The 22,065-nt window shown below is 37.9% G+C and overlaps 2 protein-coding genes across 4 annotated transcripts in view; one reads left to right on the top strand and one right to left on the bottom strand.

Moving 5' to 3' along the window:
• Window positions 1-2: 2 nt before the first annotated feature.
• oxsm (3-oxoacyl-ACP synthase, mitochondrial) lies at window positions 3-5,433 on the bottom strand. 3 transcript variants are annotated; one of them, XM_079828867.1, is made up of 3 exons: window positions 5,200-5,433; window positions 3,281-4,289; window positions 3-663 (listed from the first exon to the last, which is right to left on the bottom strand). In XM_079828867.1, exons 2-3 carry the CDS (start codon window positions 4,240-4,242, stop codon window positions 261-263), a joined length of 1,365 nt encoding a protein of 454 aa, XP_079684993.1. In that variant the 5' UTR covers window positions 4,243-4,289; window positions 5,200-5,433; the 3' UTR covers window positions 3-260. The 3 variants fall into 3 exon arrangements, with proteins under 3 accessions (XP_079684993.1, XP_079684992.1, XP_079684994.1); XM_079828866.1 differs by having other exon boundaries at window positions 5,365-5,433; XM_079828868.1 differs by having other exon boundaries at window positions 5,408-5,433.
• A 1,898-nt stretch (window positions 5,434-7,331) lies between these two features.
• Window positions 7,332-22,065, top strand: part of trpn1 (transient receptor potential cation channel, subfamily N, member 1) — a gene marked incomplete at its 5' end in the record, with an annotated part of 93,872 nt that continues 79,138 nt past the window's right edge. The window contains 2 exons of the mRNA XM_079828465.1: window positions 7,332-7,466; window positions 10,352-10,453. Coding sequence (XP_079684591.1) covers window positions 7,332-7,466; window positions 10,352-10,453 — 237 coding nt within the window. The remainder of the gene's footprint in view (window positions 7,467-10,351; window positions 10,454-22,065) is intronic.

Genomic DNA, 22,065 nt, shown 5'->3' with positions numbered 1-22,065 from the left:
GAAAGATTCCAAATATCAAGGTTTATTTACTCATCATTACATGTGGTCATGCATTGACTGTCATCCTTAATTAATCAACTAAATTACATTCACACAAAGTTCTTCACTTATTTAATTTAATTGAATACTCGATGAGGTCATGTGACACCAAACTAGCTCTGTTGTTTGTTTATGTGTGTCCAGTACTGAAGCTGCGCAGAGCTGGTCTTCCACTGATGGGCGTCCCCCACTGCAGCTGATGAAGCTCTGCAGGACTGAGATCACACACTGGCCAGACACAGAGAAGCGTTTGTCCCGCCGAAGCCGAATGAGTTGGTGAGCGCGACTCTGCGTCCACGGGCGCTCCAGGGCTGGGCGGTGCAGGGCACATAGTTCAGGTCGAACTCGGGCTCGGTGCGGTCCAGGTTGAGGGTGGGCGGCAGGGTGGCGCGGTGGCACGCGAGGGCAGTGAAGGCCGCCTCCAGGGCCCCGGCGGCCCCCAGCAGGTGACCCGTGGCCCCTTTAGTGGAGGACACAGCCAGCGAGTGCGCATGCTCCTGAAACAGCCTCTTGATGGCGGCGTTCTCCGCCGCGTCCCCCAGCGGGGTGGAGGTGGCGTGGGCATTGACATACGTCACGTCTGAAGCGCTCAGCCCAGCGTCACGCAGAGCGGCCGACATGCACCTGAAACACAGCGGGAGAAGATTCAGACCGGCTGAGACGTGCTGCACACTTCAGGATCATCACTGGATGATATCCAGCATCTACTGCAGAACATCTTGCCAGTTTCTATCGCCCATCCTTAACCTCATATAAACCTGTATATATGTTATGCTTTGGCTTGTTATTCTGGGCTTGGTTATGCTGTGTCATGTTATGCTAGGCTATGTTATGCTATGCCATTATGCTAGGCTATGTTACGCTATGTTATGTTATGCTAGGCTATGCCATTATGCTAGGCTATGTTACGCTATGCTATGTTATGCTAGGCTATGTTATGCTAGGCCATGTTATGCTAGGCTATGTTTTGTTATGCTATGCCATGTTATGCTAGGCTATGTAATGTTATGCTATGCCATGTTATGCTAGGCTATGTTGCGCAATGCCATGTTATGCTAGGCTATGTTACGCAATGCCATGTTATGCTAGGCTATGTTACGCTATGCTATGTTTAATGCTAGGCTGTTACGCTATGCTATGTTATGCCATGTTATGTTATGCTATGTTATGTTATTCTATGTTATGTTGTGTTATGTTATGCTATGTTATTCTATGTTATGTTGTGTTGTGTTATGTTATGCTATGTTATTCTATGTTATGTTGTGTTATGTTATTCTATGTTATGCTATGTTATGCTATATTATGTTTTGTTATTCTATGTTATGCTATATTATGTTATGTTATTCTATGTTATGTTATGTTATGTTATGTTATTCTATGTTATGTTGTGTTATGTTATGTTATGCTATGTTATGTTGTGTTATGTTATGTTATGCTATATTATGTTATGTTATTCTATGTTATGTTATGTTATGTTATTCTATGTTATGTTATGTTATGCTATGTTATGTTGTGTTATGTTATGCTATGTTATTCTATGTTATGTTATGCTGTTATGCTATGTTATGTTGTGTTATGCTATGTTATTCTATGTTATGCTATGTTATGTTATTCTATGTTATGTTGTGTTATGTTATGCTATGTTATGTTATTCTATGTTATGTTATGTTATGTTATGCTGTTATGCTATGTTATGTTGTGTTATGTTATGCTATGTTATGTTGTGTTATGTTATGCTATGTTATGTTATGTTATGCTATGTTATGTTATGTTATGTTATTCTATGTTATGTTGTGTTATGTTATGTTATGTTATTCTATGTTATGTTATGTTATGCTGTTATGCTATGTTATGTTGTGTTATGTTATGTTATGTTATGCTGTTATGCTATGTTATGTTGTGTTATGTTATGTTATGTTATGCTATGTTATGTTGTGTTATGTTATGTTATGTTATTCTATGTTATGTTATGTTATGTTATTCTATGTTATGTTGTGTTATGTTATGTTATGTTATTCTATGTTATGTTATGTTATGCTGTTATGCTATGTTATGTTGTGTTATGTTATGCTATGTTATGTTGTGTTATGTTATGCTATGTTATGTTATGTTATGTTATTCTATGTTATGTTGTGTTATGTTATGTTATGCTATGTTATGTTATTCTATGTTATGCTATGTTATGTTATGGTATGTTATGTTATTCTATGTTATGTTATGTTATGTTATGTTATTCTATGTTATGCTATGTTATGTTATGGTATGTTATGTTATTCTATGTTATGTTATGCTATGCTATGTTATGCTATGTTATGTTATTCTATGTTATGTTATGTTATGTTATGTTATGCTATGTTTTGTTATGTTTAGTTATGGTATGTTATGCTATGCTATGCTATGTTATGCTATGTTATGTTATGGTATGCTATGTTATGTTATTCTATGTTATGCTATGTTATGTTATGGTATGTTATGCTATGTTATGTTATTCTATGTTATGTTGTGTTATGCTAGGCTATGTTATGCTATGTTATGGTATGTTATGTTATTCTATGTTATGTTATGTTATATTATATTATGTTATTTTATGTTATGCTATGTTATGTTATGCTATGTTATTCTATGTTATGTTATTCTATGTTATGTTATGTTATATGTTATGTTATGTTATTCTATGTTATGTTATTCTATGTTATGCTATGCTATGCTATGTTATTCTATGTTATGTTATGCTATGCTATGTTATGTTATGTTATGTTATTCCATGTTATGTTATTCTATGTTAAGTTATGCTATGTTATGTTATGTTATTCCATGTTATGTTATTCTATGTTATGTTATGCTATGTTATGTTATGTTATTCCATGTTATGTTATTCTATGTTAAGTTATGCTATGTTATGTTATTCCATGTTATGTTATTCTATGTTAAGTTATGCTATGTTATGTTATGTTATTCCATGTTATGTTATTCTATGTTAAGTTATGCTATGTTATGTTATGTTATTCCATGTTATGTTATTCTATGTTAAGTTATGCTATGTTATGTTATGTTATTCCATGTTATGTTATTCTATGTTAAGTTATGCTATGTTATGTTATGTTATTCCATGTTATGTTATTCTATGTTATGTTATGCTATGCTATGCTATGCTATGTTATGGTATGTTATTCTATGCAATGTAAAAATTCGAGATTACAAAAAAAGTTGTTATTTGCATGCTAAAAGGTGACGGTATTACCGAAAGGCCCCGTCTCCATCTGCGGTCGGTGCGGTGATGTGACTGGCGTCTCCAGAGAGCCCGTACCCCATGACCTCGGCGTAGACCCGCGCTCCTCTCTGCTCCGCGTGTCCGTACTCCTCTAAAACCAGCACGGCCGCCCCTTCTCCCATCACAAACCCGTCTCTGTCTGGATGAAACGGCCGTGAGGCGAGTCTGGGCTCCTGGTTCCAGTTGGTGCTGAGGGCCCGAGCCCGAGCAAAGCCGGCGATGGACAGCGGGCTCACACAGGCCTCCGTCCCGCCGGCGAGCATCACCGCAGCGTCCCCGTGAGCGATGAAGCGGGACGCGTCCCCGATGGCGTGGGCCCCTGTGGTGCACGCGGTGGAAACGGCGTGATTTGGACCCTTTAGTTTGTGTTTGATGCTGATGTGCCCGGCGGCCATGTTGACCAGGATGCGCGGGACGAAAAACGGGCTGACTTTGCTGTAGCCGCGCGTCTTAAAGGCCGAGGCCGTCCGAGCGATCTCCTCCAGAGACACCATGCCCATGCCAACCGCCACACCGGTGTCCAGCTGCTCCTCAGGGCTTCTGGGGAACCACCCACAATCCTCCAGAGCCAGCTGGGCGGCACCAATGGCCATAACCGTGGCTGGAGACATGCTGTTTATCTCCCCTTTGGAAAGAAAGGCCTCTTCGTTGAAATCTCCAGGTTTGTCTCCTCTTGGCACGCGAGCCGCCACCTTACACGGCACGCTTTTATACTCCTCTGAGTCCAGAGCAGCCAAACCACTCTCTCCACCAATCAGACGCTGCCAAGGCAGAGCATTTCCTGTCCCGAGGGGGGAGACGAGTCCGATGCCGGTGATCACCACCCTCCTGCGACTCGGAGCGGCTCGACTGGAGTGTCTTTTGCCGGAGCTCAAACACACACAGCTCTTCACACTGGACAGAAACATCTTCTGACAGCATCTCAGCGACATTGTGACCAAACCTGTCCTGGGAAGATCGAGGATACGTCACATCTTCACTGTGAAAAAACAAAAAGAGTAGAAGTTTGTTTAAATTACTGCTGCCTTATTGCATGCCTCATATCATGATCAAACATCAGGATCATGAAAATTTTTTATTTTTACACTAATTTAATACAATTGTTTCAGCATAACAAGTAGACTGAAAATTATAAAAACGTATCATTAACAAACGTTTCATCTATAATTCCAAAGATATTGTGTGTGTGTGTGTGTGTGTGTGTAGAATATATGTGTGTTGCTTCATACTACATATATTCAACTAAAAACAAATCAATACATTCTTCTCCAATTTATTACATCTCTAATATGTCGAAATGGTGTGTAGCAAAATAAAGCATGAGAAGATTAATGCTTTAACATTATAGATTATAATATATAATAGATTATATATAGGGCTGTCAAAAGATTAATCGCGATTAATTGCATCCAAAATAAAAGTTTGTGTTTACATAATATATGTGTGTGTACTCTGTTAATTATACACACACAAGCATGTAAATATTTAAGAAACAAATATTATTTTTATATATAAAACATTTATATTTATATATATTATAGATTATATAAATGTATATACATGCAAATATTTCTTAAATATATACATGAATGTGTGTGTATTTATATATAAATAATAATTAACAGAGTACCCACACATATATTATGTAAACACAAACTTTTATTTTGGATTAATCTTTTGACAGCCCTAATTATATAGTATTGTTTAAAGCACATCACAAAAAGGTATATCATTATTGTAGAGAATATGCTAATATATATGTATATATGTAATATATATTAAAATAGGTTAAGAGGAAGTAAAAGCATATTATTTTGGCCCTTTGGTCACTGTCTGAAATGTAATTTTTTTTAAAATATATATTTTATTTCTGACAAGAAAATAATAACCTTGGAAGATAATGTCACACTATCTTGCTCCATTTACTCAGCTCTATGGGTTGAATATGGTCATGGAATAATTGTCATTGGAATAATTGTCATCCATCGACTTAACTAAACGTAAATAAATGTCACGCATTTACTAACAACATGTAATTAAACTCAAATACATACTCTCTCATTCACGTGGATTCAGCGGTGGCTAATGTAAACAGACCTGTTAGTTACGGTCTTCCGGTTGGTGATTTATATAATAAAAGTCTCCAGACTTGATGCTAAAAGTCCTCGTTTAATACGCCATATGATTCAAAGTCACGATTTACACATATTCTCCTAATTATCTTTAAAAACTTAAACATGAATATATTTTTAATAGTATTAATAATACAACATGTATTAGATTATCTATATTATTAAATTATAAAAGTGAGCAGAGTTATTAATAACAGGTTGTGGAGATGCAAGTAGTGCTGAAAAGCGAGTTTAATCTAAAGCACTTTGAGGACATCTGCTGGTTAAAGCCGTGCAAATGCAATGAGAACAACAACAAATATATGCAATTATATTACAGATAAATTACTGTATGCATTCTTTCGCTTATTTGTTGCACTTATTTTGTGTATTTTGTGACACTTTAACAGAGACAAGAATGTTAACCATTTAAATTTTAAAAGTGACCATTTTTGGGTTTGCACTGATATTTTGCCATTTATCTTTGCGATTTCATCGATTTCAAAACGTCCTGAATCTAACTAAATTAACAAAATAAAATGGGATATAATGGGGTCGTTTTCGTTTAAAAATGTGGAGTTTTGGAAACATTTTTTAAAAATGACGTTTAGTTGGATTTTAATAAAATAATCAATAATCTCTGATTGGCAAATGTCGCCGGCGTCTGTTTAATAAATCACGTAAAATATTATGGAAAATATATTGGTTTGTATTATAAAACGCAAATACCAGAATATAAGATATGAAAATACAAACAAAATGTGCACTGTATCACAACGAAATAAAATACCCTATAATAGACTAAAATCGAATCTAAAACGGCCATATCTCTAAAATGTTTTTAAAATTATTTTATTTCTGACAAAAAAAGGAAAAAAAGAATATCCTTTCGAAAGTCAATATCCATTTACTCGGCTTAATAAACTTATTAAACTAAATAGAAGTTAATAAAGTAATTTGATTGGTCAATTTAATGTCACGTGGTGCCGGCTAACCTTTTTTTCCCTTCTTTCTTTTTGCCCCTTTTTTTTTGGGGGGGGGGGGGGGGGGGGGGTGATAAATGTACCATTCTACACCAAACACACAAGACATGGTTATAAACATATTATTTTCCACGCAGATGAACCTGATTTCACCCTAAAATAGAGATTAGCTAACGTTAATCATATTTTATCTTTATTAGAGTGGATGTTGATTCTGAGGTAAACTACAACACAACAGCTTTTAATCGCGTAAAATATTATGGAGAGAAAAAAAAAAACATTGTTTTTTATTATAAAACGCACATACCAGAATATCAATTTACTAGGTTTAATTAACTAAGTAAATTAAAAGTAAATAAAATAATTTGATTGGTCAATGATAGGTCACGTGGTGCCAACGTCTGTTTCATTAAACAAAAAAACAAAACAAAAAACTTTTTTTCCTCTTTCTTTTTTGTGACAAATGACCATCCTACACCAAACAAACATGATATGATCACATAAAAATACTTTTCCACGTAGATGGACCTGATTCCACCCTAAAACAGAGATTAGCTAATCGTATTTTATCTTTATCAAAGTAATGTTGATTCTGAGGTAAACGACAACACAACAGCGGCTTGAGCTCTTTATTATTCGGGCTCTTTTGCTGTGGGCTTGTTTCAATGGTCCTTTCTGTTGAATCCACGGTAACAGGAGGAACTGAAGGCGGAGTTTGCAAACTTTAACCCACCGCAGACAGTCGGACTCGGAGGAATGTTCGCTTTATACCTCCTACCAAGAGGGAGGACCCGTTAGACCCGCACCTGCACGCGCACTACACACACACATCTGTCTTCTTCATCTGATCCTCTGAACGGACATGCTCTTCTTGTGGTGTTTACAGACCCGCGCGAATCCTCTGAAGTGATTGAGTGCTCTTATATGATGTCAGAAAGCTCTGGGGTCTCAGGGGCCCCTCAGCGCCTGATGCCTCTGGCCCTCAGGGGGGAATGGATGGCACTGGAACAGAAACTCAAGGCTTTAGAAAAGGGGGATCCGGACATCTTCCAGTTCGACGAGGTGAGATGCACAGCAGATGCTTTTTTCCCATTGCATGCTTTTCATTTATTATGACTGTATTATAGAGTACAGTGATGAAAAATAATGTCAACTATGACATTTATAAATTATATACAGCATTTTAGCATATTTGAGCTCTGAATTTTGGAAACATTACTATTTTTAAGTCTCTTATGCTAATCAAGACTGCATTTATTTGTTCAAAAATACAGAAAAATCTGCAATATTGTGAAATATTATTACAATTTAAAATAATGGCTTTCTATTTGAATATACTTTAAAATATAATTTATTTCTGTGATCAAAGCTGTATTTTCAGCATCATTACTCTAGTCATATAATGTTAAATCTATGCATTTAACTTATCATGCTTCATGTTGCAACTTTTAGAAGATTAGCATTTAGTCTATTAAATTTTATTTGGTTGTGCGTTCTGTTTATATTTTCATGTATATTCTGGTATTTGCTGTTTTATAATAAATACCAACATATCTTACGTAATTGCAGTGTTGTAATTATATAAATAAGGTCACACTTTAGTTTAGGGTCCAGTTTTCACTATTTACTATGACTTTTGCCTCAATAAACTCTTAATCACTGTTTATTAATAGTTAGTAATAGTTGTTCAGTTTAGATTAAAGGGATAGTTCACCTAAAAATGAAAATTAGCTCATGATTTACTCCCCCTCAAGTCATCCTGGGTGTGTATGACGTTCTTCTTTCAGACAAACACAGTCAGAGTTATATTCAACATGTCCTGGTTCTTCAGCTTTATAATGAGAGTGAATGACAGCCCCAAATTTTAAGCCCCAAAAAGTGCATCCATCCATTATAAAAATGCTCCACACGGCTCCGGGGGTTAATAAAGGCCTTCTGAAGCGGATCGATGGGTTTGTGTAAGAAAAATATCCATATTTAAAATGTTATAAAGTAAAATATCTAGCTTCCTTCAGGCCGCCGCCCATATTCAACATATTCAACTTACAGAAAAAGTGAAACGCCTCTCACAGTTTAAACGCTTCCGCTACATCCAACATCATCGTCGCGGCAGTTACACTTTCTTCGTAAGTTGAAAACGGATGGCGGTCCACCGAAAGCTATATATTTTACTTTATAATGTGTTAAATATGGATATTTTTCAATAGGAACAATAGGAGAGATGCACTTTTATGATGGAGAGATGCACTTATGATGGATAGATGCACTTTTATGATGGATAGATGCACTTTTATGATGGATAGATGCTCTTTTATGATGATACATGCTCTTTTATGATGATACATGCTCATTTATGATGGACAGATGCACTTTTATGATGGATAGATGCTCTTTTATGATGATACATGCTCTTTTATGATGATACATGCTCATTTATGATGGATAGATGCACTTTTATGATGGATAGATGCTCTTTTATGATGATACATGCTCTTTTATGATGATACATGCTCATTTATGATGGATAGATGCACTTTTATGATGGATAGATGCGCTTTTTTGATGGATAGATGCGCTTTTTTGATGGATAGATGCTCTTTTATGATGATACATGCTCTTTTATGATGGATAGATGCACTTTTATGATGGATAGATGCACTTTTATGATGGATATATGCACTTTTATGATGGATAGATGCACTTTTATGAAGGATAGATGCGCTTTTATGATGGATAGATGCACTTTTATGATGGATAGATGCACTTTTATGAAGGATAGATGCTCTTTTATGATGGATAGATGCACTTTTATGAAGGATAGATGCACTTTTATGAAGGATAGATGCGCTTTTATGATGGATAGATGCACTTTTATGATGGATAGATGCTCTTTTATGATGATACATGCTCTTTTATGATGGATAGATGCTCTTTTATGATGATACATGCTCTTGTATGATGATACATGCTCATTTATGATGGATAGATGCACTTTTATGATGGATAGATGCGCTTTTTTGATGGATAGATGCACTTTTATGAAGGATAGATGCGCTTTCATGATGGATAGATGCTCTTTTATGAAGGATAGATGCGCTTTTATGATGGATAGATGCACTTTTATGATGATAGATGCTCTTTTATGAAGGATAGATGCGCTTTCATGATGGATAGATGCTCTTTTATGAAGGATAGATGCGCTTTTATGATGGATAGATGCACTTTTATGATGATACATGCGGTTTTATGATGGAGAGATGCACTTTTATGATGCTATATACACTTTTATGATGGATAGATGCACTTTTATGATGATACATGCGGTTTTATGATGGAGAGATGCACTTTTATGATGCTATATACACTTTTATGATGGATAGATGGACTTTTTTGATGGATAGATGGACTTTTATGATGATATACATGTGCCTTTATGATGGATAGATGGACTCTTTTGATGGATATATGGACTTTTATGATGATACATGCACTTTTATGATGGATAGATTCACTTTTATGATGGATACATGCACTTTTATGATGGATAGATGCACTTTTATGATGGATACATGCACTTTTATGATGGATACATGCACTTTTATGATGGATAGATGCTATTTTATGATGGATAGATGCACTTTTATGATGGATAGATGCACTTTTATGATGGATAGATGCACTTTTTTGGGCTTCAAATTTTGGGCTCCCTTTATAAAGCTTGGAAGAGCCTATTTTCAAAAATAGTGGCGTGTTCCATTAACTTCTTTACAGTTCTGTGCTTATACAACGTTCAAAAACTTGCATTTTAATGAACTTTTTGCATCATTGTATTGATTTCCCTCCCGTGTAAAGCACACACGCACTCGAGCTCTGAATATGAGCTCACTACTGCATCGGTGAAAAACTGCCTGTGCTTCCTGATGATCTATTCCCTGGTTCTCCCTCAGGAGTCTGGCTTGAGCCTGCTGATGGTCGCGGTGCGAGAGAGCCGTCTGTCTGTCGTTGACAGGCTGCTGGAACTGGGGGTCAATCCAAGTGACAAAACAAAGGTAGGAGTTTCCCACCGTCTGGAATCGTGTCTTGAAGAACTGTGAGAAAACCAGCACCCGCCACTCCACGCAGATGTTGTTCATTAGTAGCACACAATTAAACTTTTAATGGAAACGGTTCGATGGCGTACAAGCTTATTATAGAACAAGTGTGGTTGATATTCTGGTCTGTAGATATGGCTCGAGTACCTCATATCAGCAGACCTCTCCAACTTTAGCACTTGTTTTGGGGTTTGCTCAAATCACTTTTTATTATCTTATTTATTTTTTATGGAGTCATGAAACATCTGCTCTCCAGTATGTAGGTGTCAGTATCTGCTGTGAGGTTTATAGCTCGGTGAACGCCTCTGTGAATAATTGTCTGTGGGTGTTTAAAAGTGCTCGGATCGACTGTGACCAGTAAGTGGGATCTGACAGGAAAAGTTGACAGAACTGCCTGGAGAAAATGACAATAGTGTGAGAGTGAATGAGCGAGAGAGTCGCCTGTCCAACATGTGCTAGTCTCCCAAAAACATCAGCATTTTCTGTGTAAAACAAGTTTTTTGTTCCTATTATTGCGACAAAAGTACAAAAGTTGAGGTCAGTGTAAAGAAATTAAAGGGTTAGTTCACCCAAAAATGAAAATTCAGTCATTAATTTCTCACCCTCACCCGTTCCAAACCTGTAATGCTGCGTTCACTTGGACGCTTGAACATTTTGAATCCATTCGCACGTCCACAGCGAGTTGGACGCGCGTATAAATCGAGCGTTTGAAGCAAAATTTACGCGCATTCAATACGCTCCAGGAGAAATATGTCATAAAACACCACTCTGCCTCTTTTTATTTTCATTAAAATATATATTAAACATTAATAGCCACACAAATGTGGTCCAGGCAACTCCTACATTATCTTCACTGCATGTATATTTAAATATACTAAAAAATAAAGTTATGAAACTTCTCTTTGCCCTCAGTATAAACGATTTGGCAGACAACAAAGTATAGATTCATGAGAGCAAAGATCGGCCGTTAGATCTACACAAAACGAACCACTACAGGACATCAGAGCCAGCGGCAGACGTCAGAAGGACTGGCCGAGGAAAGGCTGCTCTCGCTGGGGTTAATGAGCGCTGAGCTCCGCTGATCGCCTGGATCTCACAACTCCAAAAACACAAGATTATTTTTTTTAAAAAGGCGCTCTCTTTATAAATAAACCACAGATTTGAGCTTTAAACAACCACATTCTCGCCTGCAAAATTATTAAAACTACATTTTGTGACACAATAGTAGTATTTTTTAATTAAGCGGGGTTTCTCATCACGTCACTTCACCACGTGACAGCAGCGAGCAGGCTCCTGTTTGGTTAACGCGGCCCGAAATGACGGCAAAGTAAAAAAAATTCAACTCGGGCATCAGTCGAGAATTCGCTTCAAACGCGTGAATGCACAAAAAGCACCACTCTCGTAACGTGCGTATCGCGCAAGACGCTTACTTTGCGTCTAATTTGCGTCATTCGCACAAAATCGCAGCACGAATGAGGCGGAATCGCGTCCATCGCGCCACAGGACCTCCAGACCTGCGTCGACGCGTCTTTCCATTGAAATCACTCGCTCCTGGCGCTCTGTTCGTGTTTGGTGTGAACGCAGCATAAAAAGAAAGTGCGTGAAAATATGATACGATATAGGCCTATGTTACAATTACGTTTGTCTTGTCTTCACCTGTTCTCGTTTATCCCTGATTAGTTTATCAACTCCACCTGTGTCTAACTAGTTCCCTCCATTACCTTGTGTATTTATACTCCCTGTTCTGTTCAGTCCTTGGTCGGTTATTGTTTGTCTACACATGTCTGTGTGAGCGTGTACTATGCCTTCTAAGTCTGTATTTGGATTAAACCCTTTGTTATTCCTCACCTCCTTCGTTGTGTGCTTGCTAAGCCACCCAGAACTGTAACAGCCTACTGTATAAATATGAATGAATATCCCGTATATATATTTTACAGGTGTTTTTCCTGTATTTTGAATTACGCATTGCATTCGGTTGTGTTTTAAGGTTAACGTAAATTTCGGTAAAATTACTGGATATGAATTACCAGAACATTTTCCATTTTAATTTTTTACAGTGTAGACCTATTTGTAAAACATTAATATTTAAACGGTTTATTATTTTATTGAGCTTTAAACAACTACATTCTCGCCTGAAAAGTATTGAAACAACATTTTGTGACACAATAGTAGTACTTGTAAATTATGCAGGGTATCTCATCACGTCACTTCACCACGTGACAGCAGCGAGCAGGCTCCTGATTGGTTAACGCGGCGCAAATTGACGCCAAAGTTCAGATTTTCCAACTCGGGCATCAGACGCGGATTTGCTTCAAACGCGTTAATGCACAAAAAGCACCAAATAAAATCACTCACGCGTAACGCGCGTCAACACGCCTTTCCATTGACTTAACATGGAAATCACTCGCTCCAGATGCTCTATTCACGTTTGGCGTGAACGCAGCATAAGACCATCGTTCATCTTCAGAACACAAATGAAGACATTTCTGATGAAATCCGAGAGCTCTGACCCCTCCATAGACAGCTGTTTAATTAACACTTACAAGGTCCAGAAAGGTAAAGACATTGTTAAAATAGTCTACTTTCTGTGGGTAGAAAAAAAAAGTAACGACTTTATTCAACGATTTTTTTGCGTCTGTGTCAGACTTGTCAGAGCTACGCCAGAACGCCGGCTCGCCATTGGCCGAAGCTGTTCACATGAGCACCACTTTTATTCAAAGTGGCTTACAAATTAGGAAAATCCCAAGCAAATTGTCATAAAACACATGCAATTTGTCATGCAAAATCCATTTTGTTAACATTAATACAAATATTTTAAATTATTTTTATCATTCAGAAGTTTGGGGTCGGTAAGATTTTAAAAATATTTAAAAAAATTACATGATGCACTTTAAAGGTGCAGTGTGTGAATTTTAGCGGCATCTAGTGGTGAGGTTGTGAATTGCACCCGTCCACCGCTCACCCCTCCCTTTCAAAGCACATAGAGAAGCTACGGTGGCCGACACAGGACAAAGATGTCGTCTGAGACAGCAGAGAGTAGCTACACTCTAAAAAAAAAAAGGTTCTATATTGCACCAAAAATGGTTTTTGGCTCGTAATCATAGGGGAACCTTTTTTAGTGCTATATAGCACCAATTTTGGTGCTTCAGTGGTTCTTCAGCGGTTCTTCAGCGGTTCTTCAGCGGTTCTTCAGAGGTTCTTCACCGGTTCTTTGACTAAGGTGCTATATAGCACCTCTGAAGAGCCGCTGAAGAACCACTAAAGCACCAAAATTGGTGCTATATAGCACTAAAAAAGGTTCCCCTATGATTACGAGCCTTTTTTTTTAGAGTGTAGTGCTCTAGAGAAGTTTGTCCGTTTAGGGCTACTGTAGAAACATGGCAGCGCAAAATGGCGGCATTTAGAAAAATACTGTGATACATTTTAAGGCTTCGGTCACTTTTGACCTCAAAGAAGCCAAATGTGACCCCTAAACGAACAGGCCCAGAGGGTTAAATGTACCTGCAGAAACCCTGGTGTGTTCTCTCTGCCCTGTATTGGATTATTGCCGGTTTGGATTAAACTTTGTGTAGGAATTATCTTCTTCCGAATCTTCTTCTGTCTGTCTGCTACGCACACACCCACGAGTGTGAGTATTTTTTATCAGGAGAAACATCTGAGAACTTATGCAAATGGCTCCATGTGTTCTCAAATTGAATTTCATTGCTGTCTTGATCTCATTTCCTATGGGTAGATTAGAAAGTTTCGGCTTGGAAAAATCTCTTTTGCAAGTCATCTGCTAAATGCATAAATGCAAAAGTCTGACTACAGCTAATTTATTTCAAAAGGGATCATGGGACAATAATAAGTAGAATACATTTTTTTATTCCAATGTAAAATTAGTTTATAGTGCTGGGCGGAATGAACAAAATTTTATATCACAGTATTTTTCTAAATGATACCGGTTTCGCGGTATATGACGGTGTATATTTTTTTCCCTATGCATGACCGGGTGTTAACCACATTTTCTACTGATTGAGAGAGGAAATACTGCAGTAGATTGACTAGAATGCCCTGTTTTACTGTCATGACGAGTGAATATTGTAGAAAAACTCCACACTAGAGTTAATACAGGTTTGCAAAGCCCCACAAAATGATGCTGTGGGGAGACAACAACCAATAAAACACACTCATTACAGACATGAATCTTAAAATATGACCACAGAGTTGAGGGCACCTTAAGCATTTTAAAAATCGAACCCGATATAACAACAAACTACCGAAACTAGGGAGAAACACGGAAGAACATTTAAAAGGTCTAAGGATATTTTCAATACATTAGTGCACTAGTCTCTGAACAAACGACACACGTCAGTTTAACACAGAAAGAATAAAGCAGTTACTTTTTGTCCATTCTTCTTTGAATTGTCAGTCTATTAACTTCCATCATTGTCTTCTGTGTATCAGAATAACCCATCGTGTCATCGCGGTCATGATCAGATGTACGATTGTATCAGTGTCCTTTGCTTACATTTCATTTGAAGAAGACGTGATGAAATATGTGTGCATACAGGCTGCTGGTTCATGTTTACAGCACTAGAGGATATGAAATATGTCCATAAAAAACTTCAACGCAATCGCTCCGGTCTATATCTGATCTATGATCCATGTGGAGAACGCTGTTAATCTCATCACGGCGCTCCGCGCAGAAACCGTTCTCTACCCGCGTGTAGTTTGAATTATCCGCTGTAATCAGAGGCTGAATCCGAAATCGCCCCCTATACACTCAAATAGGGCATAATTTGAGGGGACAGCCATTTGTAGTGGTGTCCGAAACCATAGTGGACGTCATTGAGTGCACTCATTCTATCCCACATTTCACCAAGTGTACGAGTGTACAGCTGATGTACACACAACGGCTGTCCGAATTCACTCACTCGTTTTCATTCACTCCTTCAAGTGAACTGTATTAGTGGATAATGTTGGGAATAGTGATTGAGGGTTTTTGGGGGCGATTTAGGATTCAGCCATAGGCTGTAATTAGGGGTGTAACGATTCGTTTTAACAACGATTCGATTCGTATCACGATTTGAGGTTGTCGATACGATTCAAGGACGATATTGGTTCATTTAGAACGATACGATCCGAAACGATTCAGTGACTTGAAATCGATTCAGTAACTTTTTAGCCAAAAATTGTGTGACTGAAATAAATATCTGGATACTGGTCAGTGCAGGTGAAGTTTCCTAGATTCCTGTTGTTTCTTGTAAGGGAATCCGGTATATCAATTAATTATGGATATAAACAACAATGAATGTCAAATGCATTCAAATTTTATTTGAATAAAGTGCAACCAACAGTTTAGGTTGAATTAACAGGAAGTTAACCTTTTCTGCTCTCATTTTCAATATTCAATACATTTTCAATAAAAGCACAGTAAGTGCAGCCAACATTTCAACAGTAGGTTAACCTGCTACTTCTGCTTTTGTTTTCCAACATAAAAATATTACAATATTAATATCAAAAATAAAGTGCAACTAACTTCTCTTCAGGTTTAATTAATAGTATGTTTACCTGCTACTTTTGCTGTTGTTTTTCAACATTAAAATAATACAAATACAATATTAATATCAAAAATAAAGTGCAACCAACATTTCTTCAGGTTGAATAAACTGGCTGAACCTGCTACTACTCTCAGTTTAATAAACAAACAATATTTAACAAAAGATAAAATGTAACCAACTACTCTTCAATGACTCTACAGATTTTTTTTCCAAAAATATCAACATGATCTGACCTCAGAACACTCTGTGCGTTCACTATGTCTCCAGCAGTGCTAAAACTCGCTCTGCTGGCGCACTGGTGTCAGGAATGCACAGGTAACATTTAGCAAGGGTTGAAAGTACAGGTAACGTTAGCTCTTTCTCCTGGTGGCTTGATCATTTCTCGCTGGTTGGCTTCTCCTCTGCCATCCGCCATGCCATGTTTTGTTTTCTTAGCGCTGCTGCTGGTGCGTGCGTTGCGATGATGTCACAGATAGGCAGACTGAATCGAGTAACGTTTAACGCTTTTATCATTAAAAGTGCTAAGAAAAAACATCCATATAAAGTCTGACGTGCTTAAATCCAATGCGTTATTTCCTATTATCGATACAATCGATTGATTACCTTTAAAAACAATGTTAGATCGATATATGTCGTCCGGAAGGCCAACTTGCCGAGCACAGATCGACGTAGTTAGATCATAGGAAAATAAATCGATACATCGATGTAGTAGATGAATCGTTACACCCCTAGCTGTAATGTGATCTCAGCTGTGCTCTCACTACAGTGCAACAGTGAAACGGGACCCTCTCAAACACGGTCACGTTCCGAACGTTGTTTAAGCGACATATACCGGTATTAGCCTGGTCTTACCAGACTCTCATACATTTAATTTGTAATGTACAGAGAGTCTGGCCACTCTCCACTGACAAGTGTTAACTTCCTTGAAGGCATGAAGTTTAAAACTATTGGATCTGCCCAGAGTCGCTCTGGATCTGCCATAACCAGTCGCTAACGTTTGGTCGTGACGTATGTCATCCGCCGTTCGCCTCTGATTCTCACATGAAAGTCCGTAAAAATAACTGCAGATTGTGCACAGCACCTCAGTGATAAAACCTTGTGCATTCAGATTGTGATTTATTCACGGTGGAGGGGAGAGTTTTGTGATCGGGAACGCGTTGTTCGCATGGTCTGTAACATAATTGTATGCTGTAAATAAAATGTCATATATAATAAATAACGGCCCAATTCAAATGTTTATGTGCTTTTCTTCATTTGATTTTTTGAGCGGTGATGAAATATATTGCTCTTGAAAATACTGGCCAGCATTTAAAGAAATGCATGTCTAGAAATGATTCAAGATTCAAGATTCAAGAGTTTTATTTGTCACATACACAGTTATATACACAATATACAACTGGCAGTGAAATGTAAACAGGTCCGCTCCATGGACAGTGCAAATGCATCCAAATGACAGCGAAGTGCAACCGTACGGTGCTCTGCAGGGGTCAAAAAGGATATAAACAGTGAATTTTAAAGTGATATATTCTTGAAACTCAGAGATGTGGATTCGGACGGCAAATAAATCACCACACGACCTTGGTGTTTGTCTAAAACAGTACGTAATTCGGCCAGGGATTTTTACGCGGGTGGTGCGAGACGGACGGCAATAAAATCACTGACCAGCCCCTGTAAATGATGACAACACCTTCCGACCCCGTCCGAATAGGGCTTCAAGCAACTCCTTCACCACTAACGGAGCGAGCTGGAAAATCAAACTTTTCCCAGGACACAATATCATGGCCACCAACAAAACTCAGCAAAGATTGTTCTTGCTCCGGCTTTAACTTCTGTATATTCGGCAGCGGTGCCACAACGGACCGAATGGCTTCGCTCGCATCTTTTCTCCGCCGCCATTCCTGAACTACAACTCAAACTAGCGCACGACCTCAACGTCATCGTTCGCAGCCACTCCCTCTGTTCACTGATTGGACCGGTAAAAATTTAGGTTTGAAGTTTGAGCTGAAGTACGTAGGAGGGCGGAGCCAGGCTATACCAGTTAGTCCCTCCAGAAAAACACGATTATGCGATCACATGATTTAATGCATAATCAGCCAAAGTCCGCATATTTTTCCACATATTTTTGACGCATAAATTGCCTATTTCCGCATGCAAAATATGCGGGGCTAGCATAATTTCATAATCCCCGCATTTTCGTTGCAAAATAGTCATATATATTAGCAGAAAATTGAAAAATATTTGTTTACTTCACACAAGAGCCGCCATTTCCCCCTATTGCCATGGGAACGTTTGAAGTGACGTAATTACCCGACGCGAACGTCATCGAAAAGCGGAAACCCCGTGGTGAAATCATAGATATCGGTGAAACCACGATGAAGCACGCAAATTGCCATTTGCCAACAAAAATAACAGCAAAAGACCGCGCAAAGCAGTTTCCCGGTGTGTTGACCGATTTCAAAAAACAGCATCATGAAGCTTCGAAGCGTTATCAATCAGTGAGTCGATTCAGTTTGACACGCGATCCGAATCATGAATCGATTCGCTGATTCATAACGCTTCGAAGCTTCATGTTTTGAAATCGGTCATCACTATATAAGTCGTTATTTAGTTTTTTTTTGCGCACAAAAACTATTCTCGTCGCTTCATAAAGTTATTGTAGAACCACTGTAGTGAGATGGACTTTGTAACGACGTCTTTAGTACCTTTTAAGGGTCTTGAGAGTGAACCGTGCATTGTGCTAATGGAGGCCTTTCAGAGCCATTGGATTTCAACTAAAATATCTTCATTTGTGTCTGAAGATGAACGGAGGTCTGACGGGTGTCCAACCATATGAGGGGAAGTCATTAATGACAGCATTTTCATTTTTGGGTGAACTAACCCTTAAAGAGATTGCACTTTGTGCATTGGAAGCACTCAAATGTCTGTTTTGTATAGCTACCTCTGTAAAACAGGAAGTTATTTATTAATTTTTTCAGAAGTTGCAGCATATTCCTTTTGTAAAGCTACAGAACTTGTTTGACTCAATGTTTTGTAAATTTGAGCCATGTGTTTATTAAGGTCTTCAATAAAACAAGATGAGAACTTAAATATTCCCAGCACTTTCTGTGATGTAGTGCTTTTTTTCTCTTTTTCATCAAACCGCAGTTTTTGCAAGTTCCCGCAATTTAATCGGCTAAAATTGCATAAATATCCTGCATTTTCCATCGCATTATTTAAGAAAACGTACCGCATAATCAAGGATTTTTGCCCACAACAATCACAAAAAAGCAGCATTTTTCTGGAAGGACTAAACAGTATTGCGGTATAATCAAAATTAATATTATAACAAAAATAAACACCGGTATTTGATATGAACACATTAGATGTTTAGCAGGTGTTCTGACTGACGCTGCAGTGTTGTTTCCACAACATGATTTTTAGATACATTTTTTGGCTCTTCGTTGAGCCACATTTTATTTTGATGTTGTTTTGCGTCGTAAAGCTCATTGGTATGTTTCACCGTCCATCACTTCTGTTTCAGGGGACGGCGTGTAAATCAAAGTGAGTTTGTCTGTACTTCTCCAAAACCCATGAGGACCAGAGTCTGTTTCCCATCACATGTATTGAATTACCCTAGTTTTGAAATACTACTTTTGGACGTTGTGTGGTGAACGACACGTGAATTAATCGTTCACGGGATTGGGGGGGGGGTTGACCAGTAGTGCGGGAGTTTAGGAGTGGAAAGCTCGCTGGGATTAGTCCGAGGTGATTCACTAAAACATTCCTCTGCGTAATATCTTCCACCCATCTTTGAAAGTGTCTGGAATGCTCTTTACTGTGTGTTCATGGCGTTTAGGGGTTTGGAGGAGTGTGTATCCTTTCTTCAGGTGATCCGGTGTCTTTGACTCACTGTGGTTCAGACCAAAGTAGATCAGAGAACACATGTCTGCATTTCAACGCCAGGGAAAGTATGAGGTGCATACTTTAACATAATAGTCCATTTTCTTGCCCCAGTTTCTATAAGTTTGGCATCACTAGTGACACCTAGCCTTGCTATCATTGCCTAAATAGGCAGCTTCCTTCATAATTGTATTGTAATCTCAGAATTGATGTGGAACGATCTGTCTGGGCAGCAAATTGCGTGAAACACATGAGACTCAACTCGTAATTGATTTCTGTAGAATTTGGCTTTATTGTGTTTCTAAGAGAACGTCTTGTGACTATTCATTTAGCAGATGCTTTTATTCAAAGTGGCTTACAAATGAGGAAAATCACAAGCAATCTGTCATGCAAAAGTCCATTTATAAAATTATTTTTGTATTTTTGAAAGAAGTCTCTTCTGCTCCTCTAAGCTGCATTTATTTGATAAAAAAATACAGTAAAAATAGTGAAATATTATTTAAATTTAAATCAGCTGTTTTCTATGTGAATATATAGTAAAGTGTAATTTATTCCTGTGATCAAAGCTGATTTTATCATCATTACTCCAGTCTTCAGTGTCACATGATCCTTCACAAATCATTCTCATATGAGGATTTGAGCTCAGCAAACATTTCTCATTATTATCAATGTTCAAAATAGGGGGATATAGCCTCAAAATTGTATCACGATATTTCAAGAATATTTGCGATAATGATATTTATGACGATATAGAAAAAATATCTGGAACAAAGTTTAATTGGTGATTTGTAGGAAGCAGCATTTATAGTGAAGGGCATTTTCCATCCTTTTCCAATGAGCATTGATGAGAGAATACCTCATTCCCAGTGTAAATGTATTGTCATAAGGCGGCAGCATCACAGTCACACGAGTCAACTGGAGGTAAAAAAGTGGCCTTGGTACAAGTTTTCGTCAGTGTTTTCCTAAGCCCAAACCGCTCCTGCCACAGTTCGGTTGCCATGGAAACCCTATTGGAATTTCGGTGGTGTTTCCATCCATATTCCCTTTCATGATCTGAAACAATGTTTTCCACTAATGATGGTCATATAGAAAAGTGCTAACAGGGTTGTGTTTCAATTGATTTCTTTGTGGTTCGCCACACTATAAAGTTACAGCAGCATTAGCATGTCCCCTACTGTAAACAGCTGAAACTGCAGTCCTGGTTTACATGCCGTTTTCTTTTGACAGGGTAGCATAGACGTCACGTTTCCAATAGCAAAAATGACATACGATAAATCTGATCTCACCAACCGCAACATTAAAAGAGCTGTGGTAATGTGGGTGCAAAGTAACTATGTGTCCAGTTTGCTTCGAGTTGTACAGCTAGCATCCTTTTCTTTATTTGCCCGAAAGCTTACGAGATTATTGGTCATTCAGTAACTCTTGGCGATCATGCTGGAATGTCCGTCCAGCTGTGCGTGTGTGTGTGTGTGTGTGTGTGTGTGTGTGTGTGTGTGTGTGTGTGTGTGTGTGAAGGCGATTCGCTGAACTGTTTGAGTGAATTTGTGTCAGTGACTCAAAGCTGTCCTTGGATAACCTCCACCAGCATTATAACCTTCTTCAAAGACTTCAAATAACTCTAGTGAAAGAGACAAAGACAATGAGGTCAATTTGAACACTGGACCCAGGGAACGCTCTCACAACGCTCTCACAACGCTCTCTCAATGTTATGAGCAAATATTATCCCAGTAACTTTAATTGAAAGTTTGTTCAAAGCTGTATGGTCTTTAATAATGTTTTTAAAACTTTAACACAAAAACTGAAATGTTTTAGTTGGATGTTCATCTTATGTTTTTTTTTTTTAGAACATTTAGAAAACCGGATGTTTGAGTGTTCATAGAACATTCTGAAATAACATTTTCATAACTAAATTGGAATGTTCTTAACTTTAATATTTATCCTTATTTTATCAGTGTTATGATAGTAGCCTACATGATAACTCACTATTATGAATCAAAAACTAATTCAGGCCCATAGTTCAACGTTTCAGATAGATTAAAATATATATTAATCTTAAGAAAAACAGAGGTACACTATATTGCCAAAAGTTTTGTGACGCCTGCCTTGGACTTCATGAACTTTAATGATATCCCATTCTTAATTCGTAGG

Source organism: Gobio gobio (genome assembly GCF_949357685.1).
Source record: "Gobio gobio genome assembly, chromosome: 11".
In the NCBI taxonomy this organism is placed as follows: Eukaryota; Metazoa; Chordata; class Actinopteri; order Cypriniformes; family Gobionidae; genus Gobio; species Gobio gobio.
Note: the sequence above shows the minus strand (reverse complement) of the source record. Positions and strands in the feature narration are given on the sequence as shown.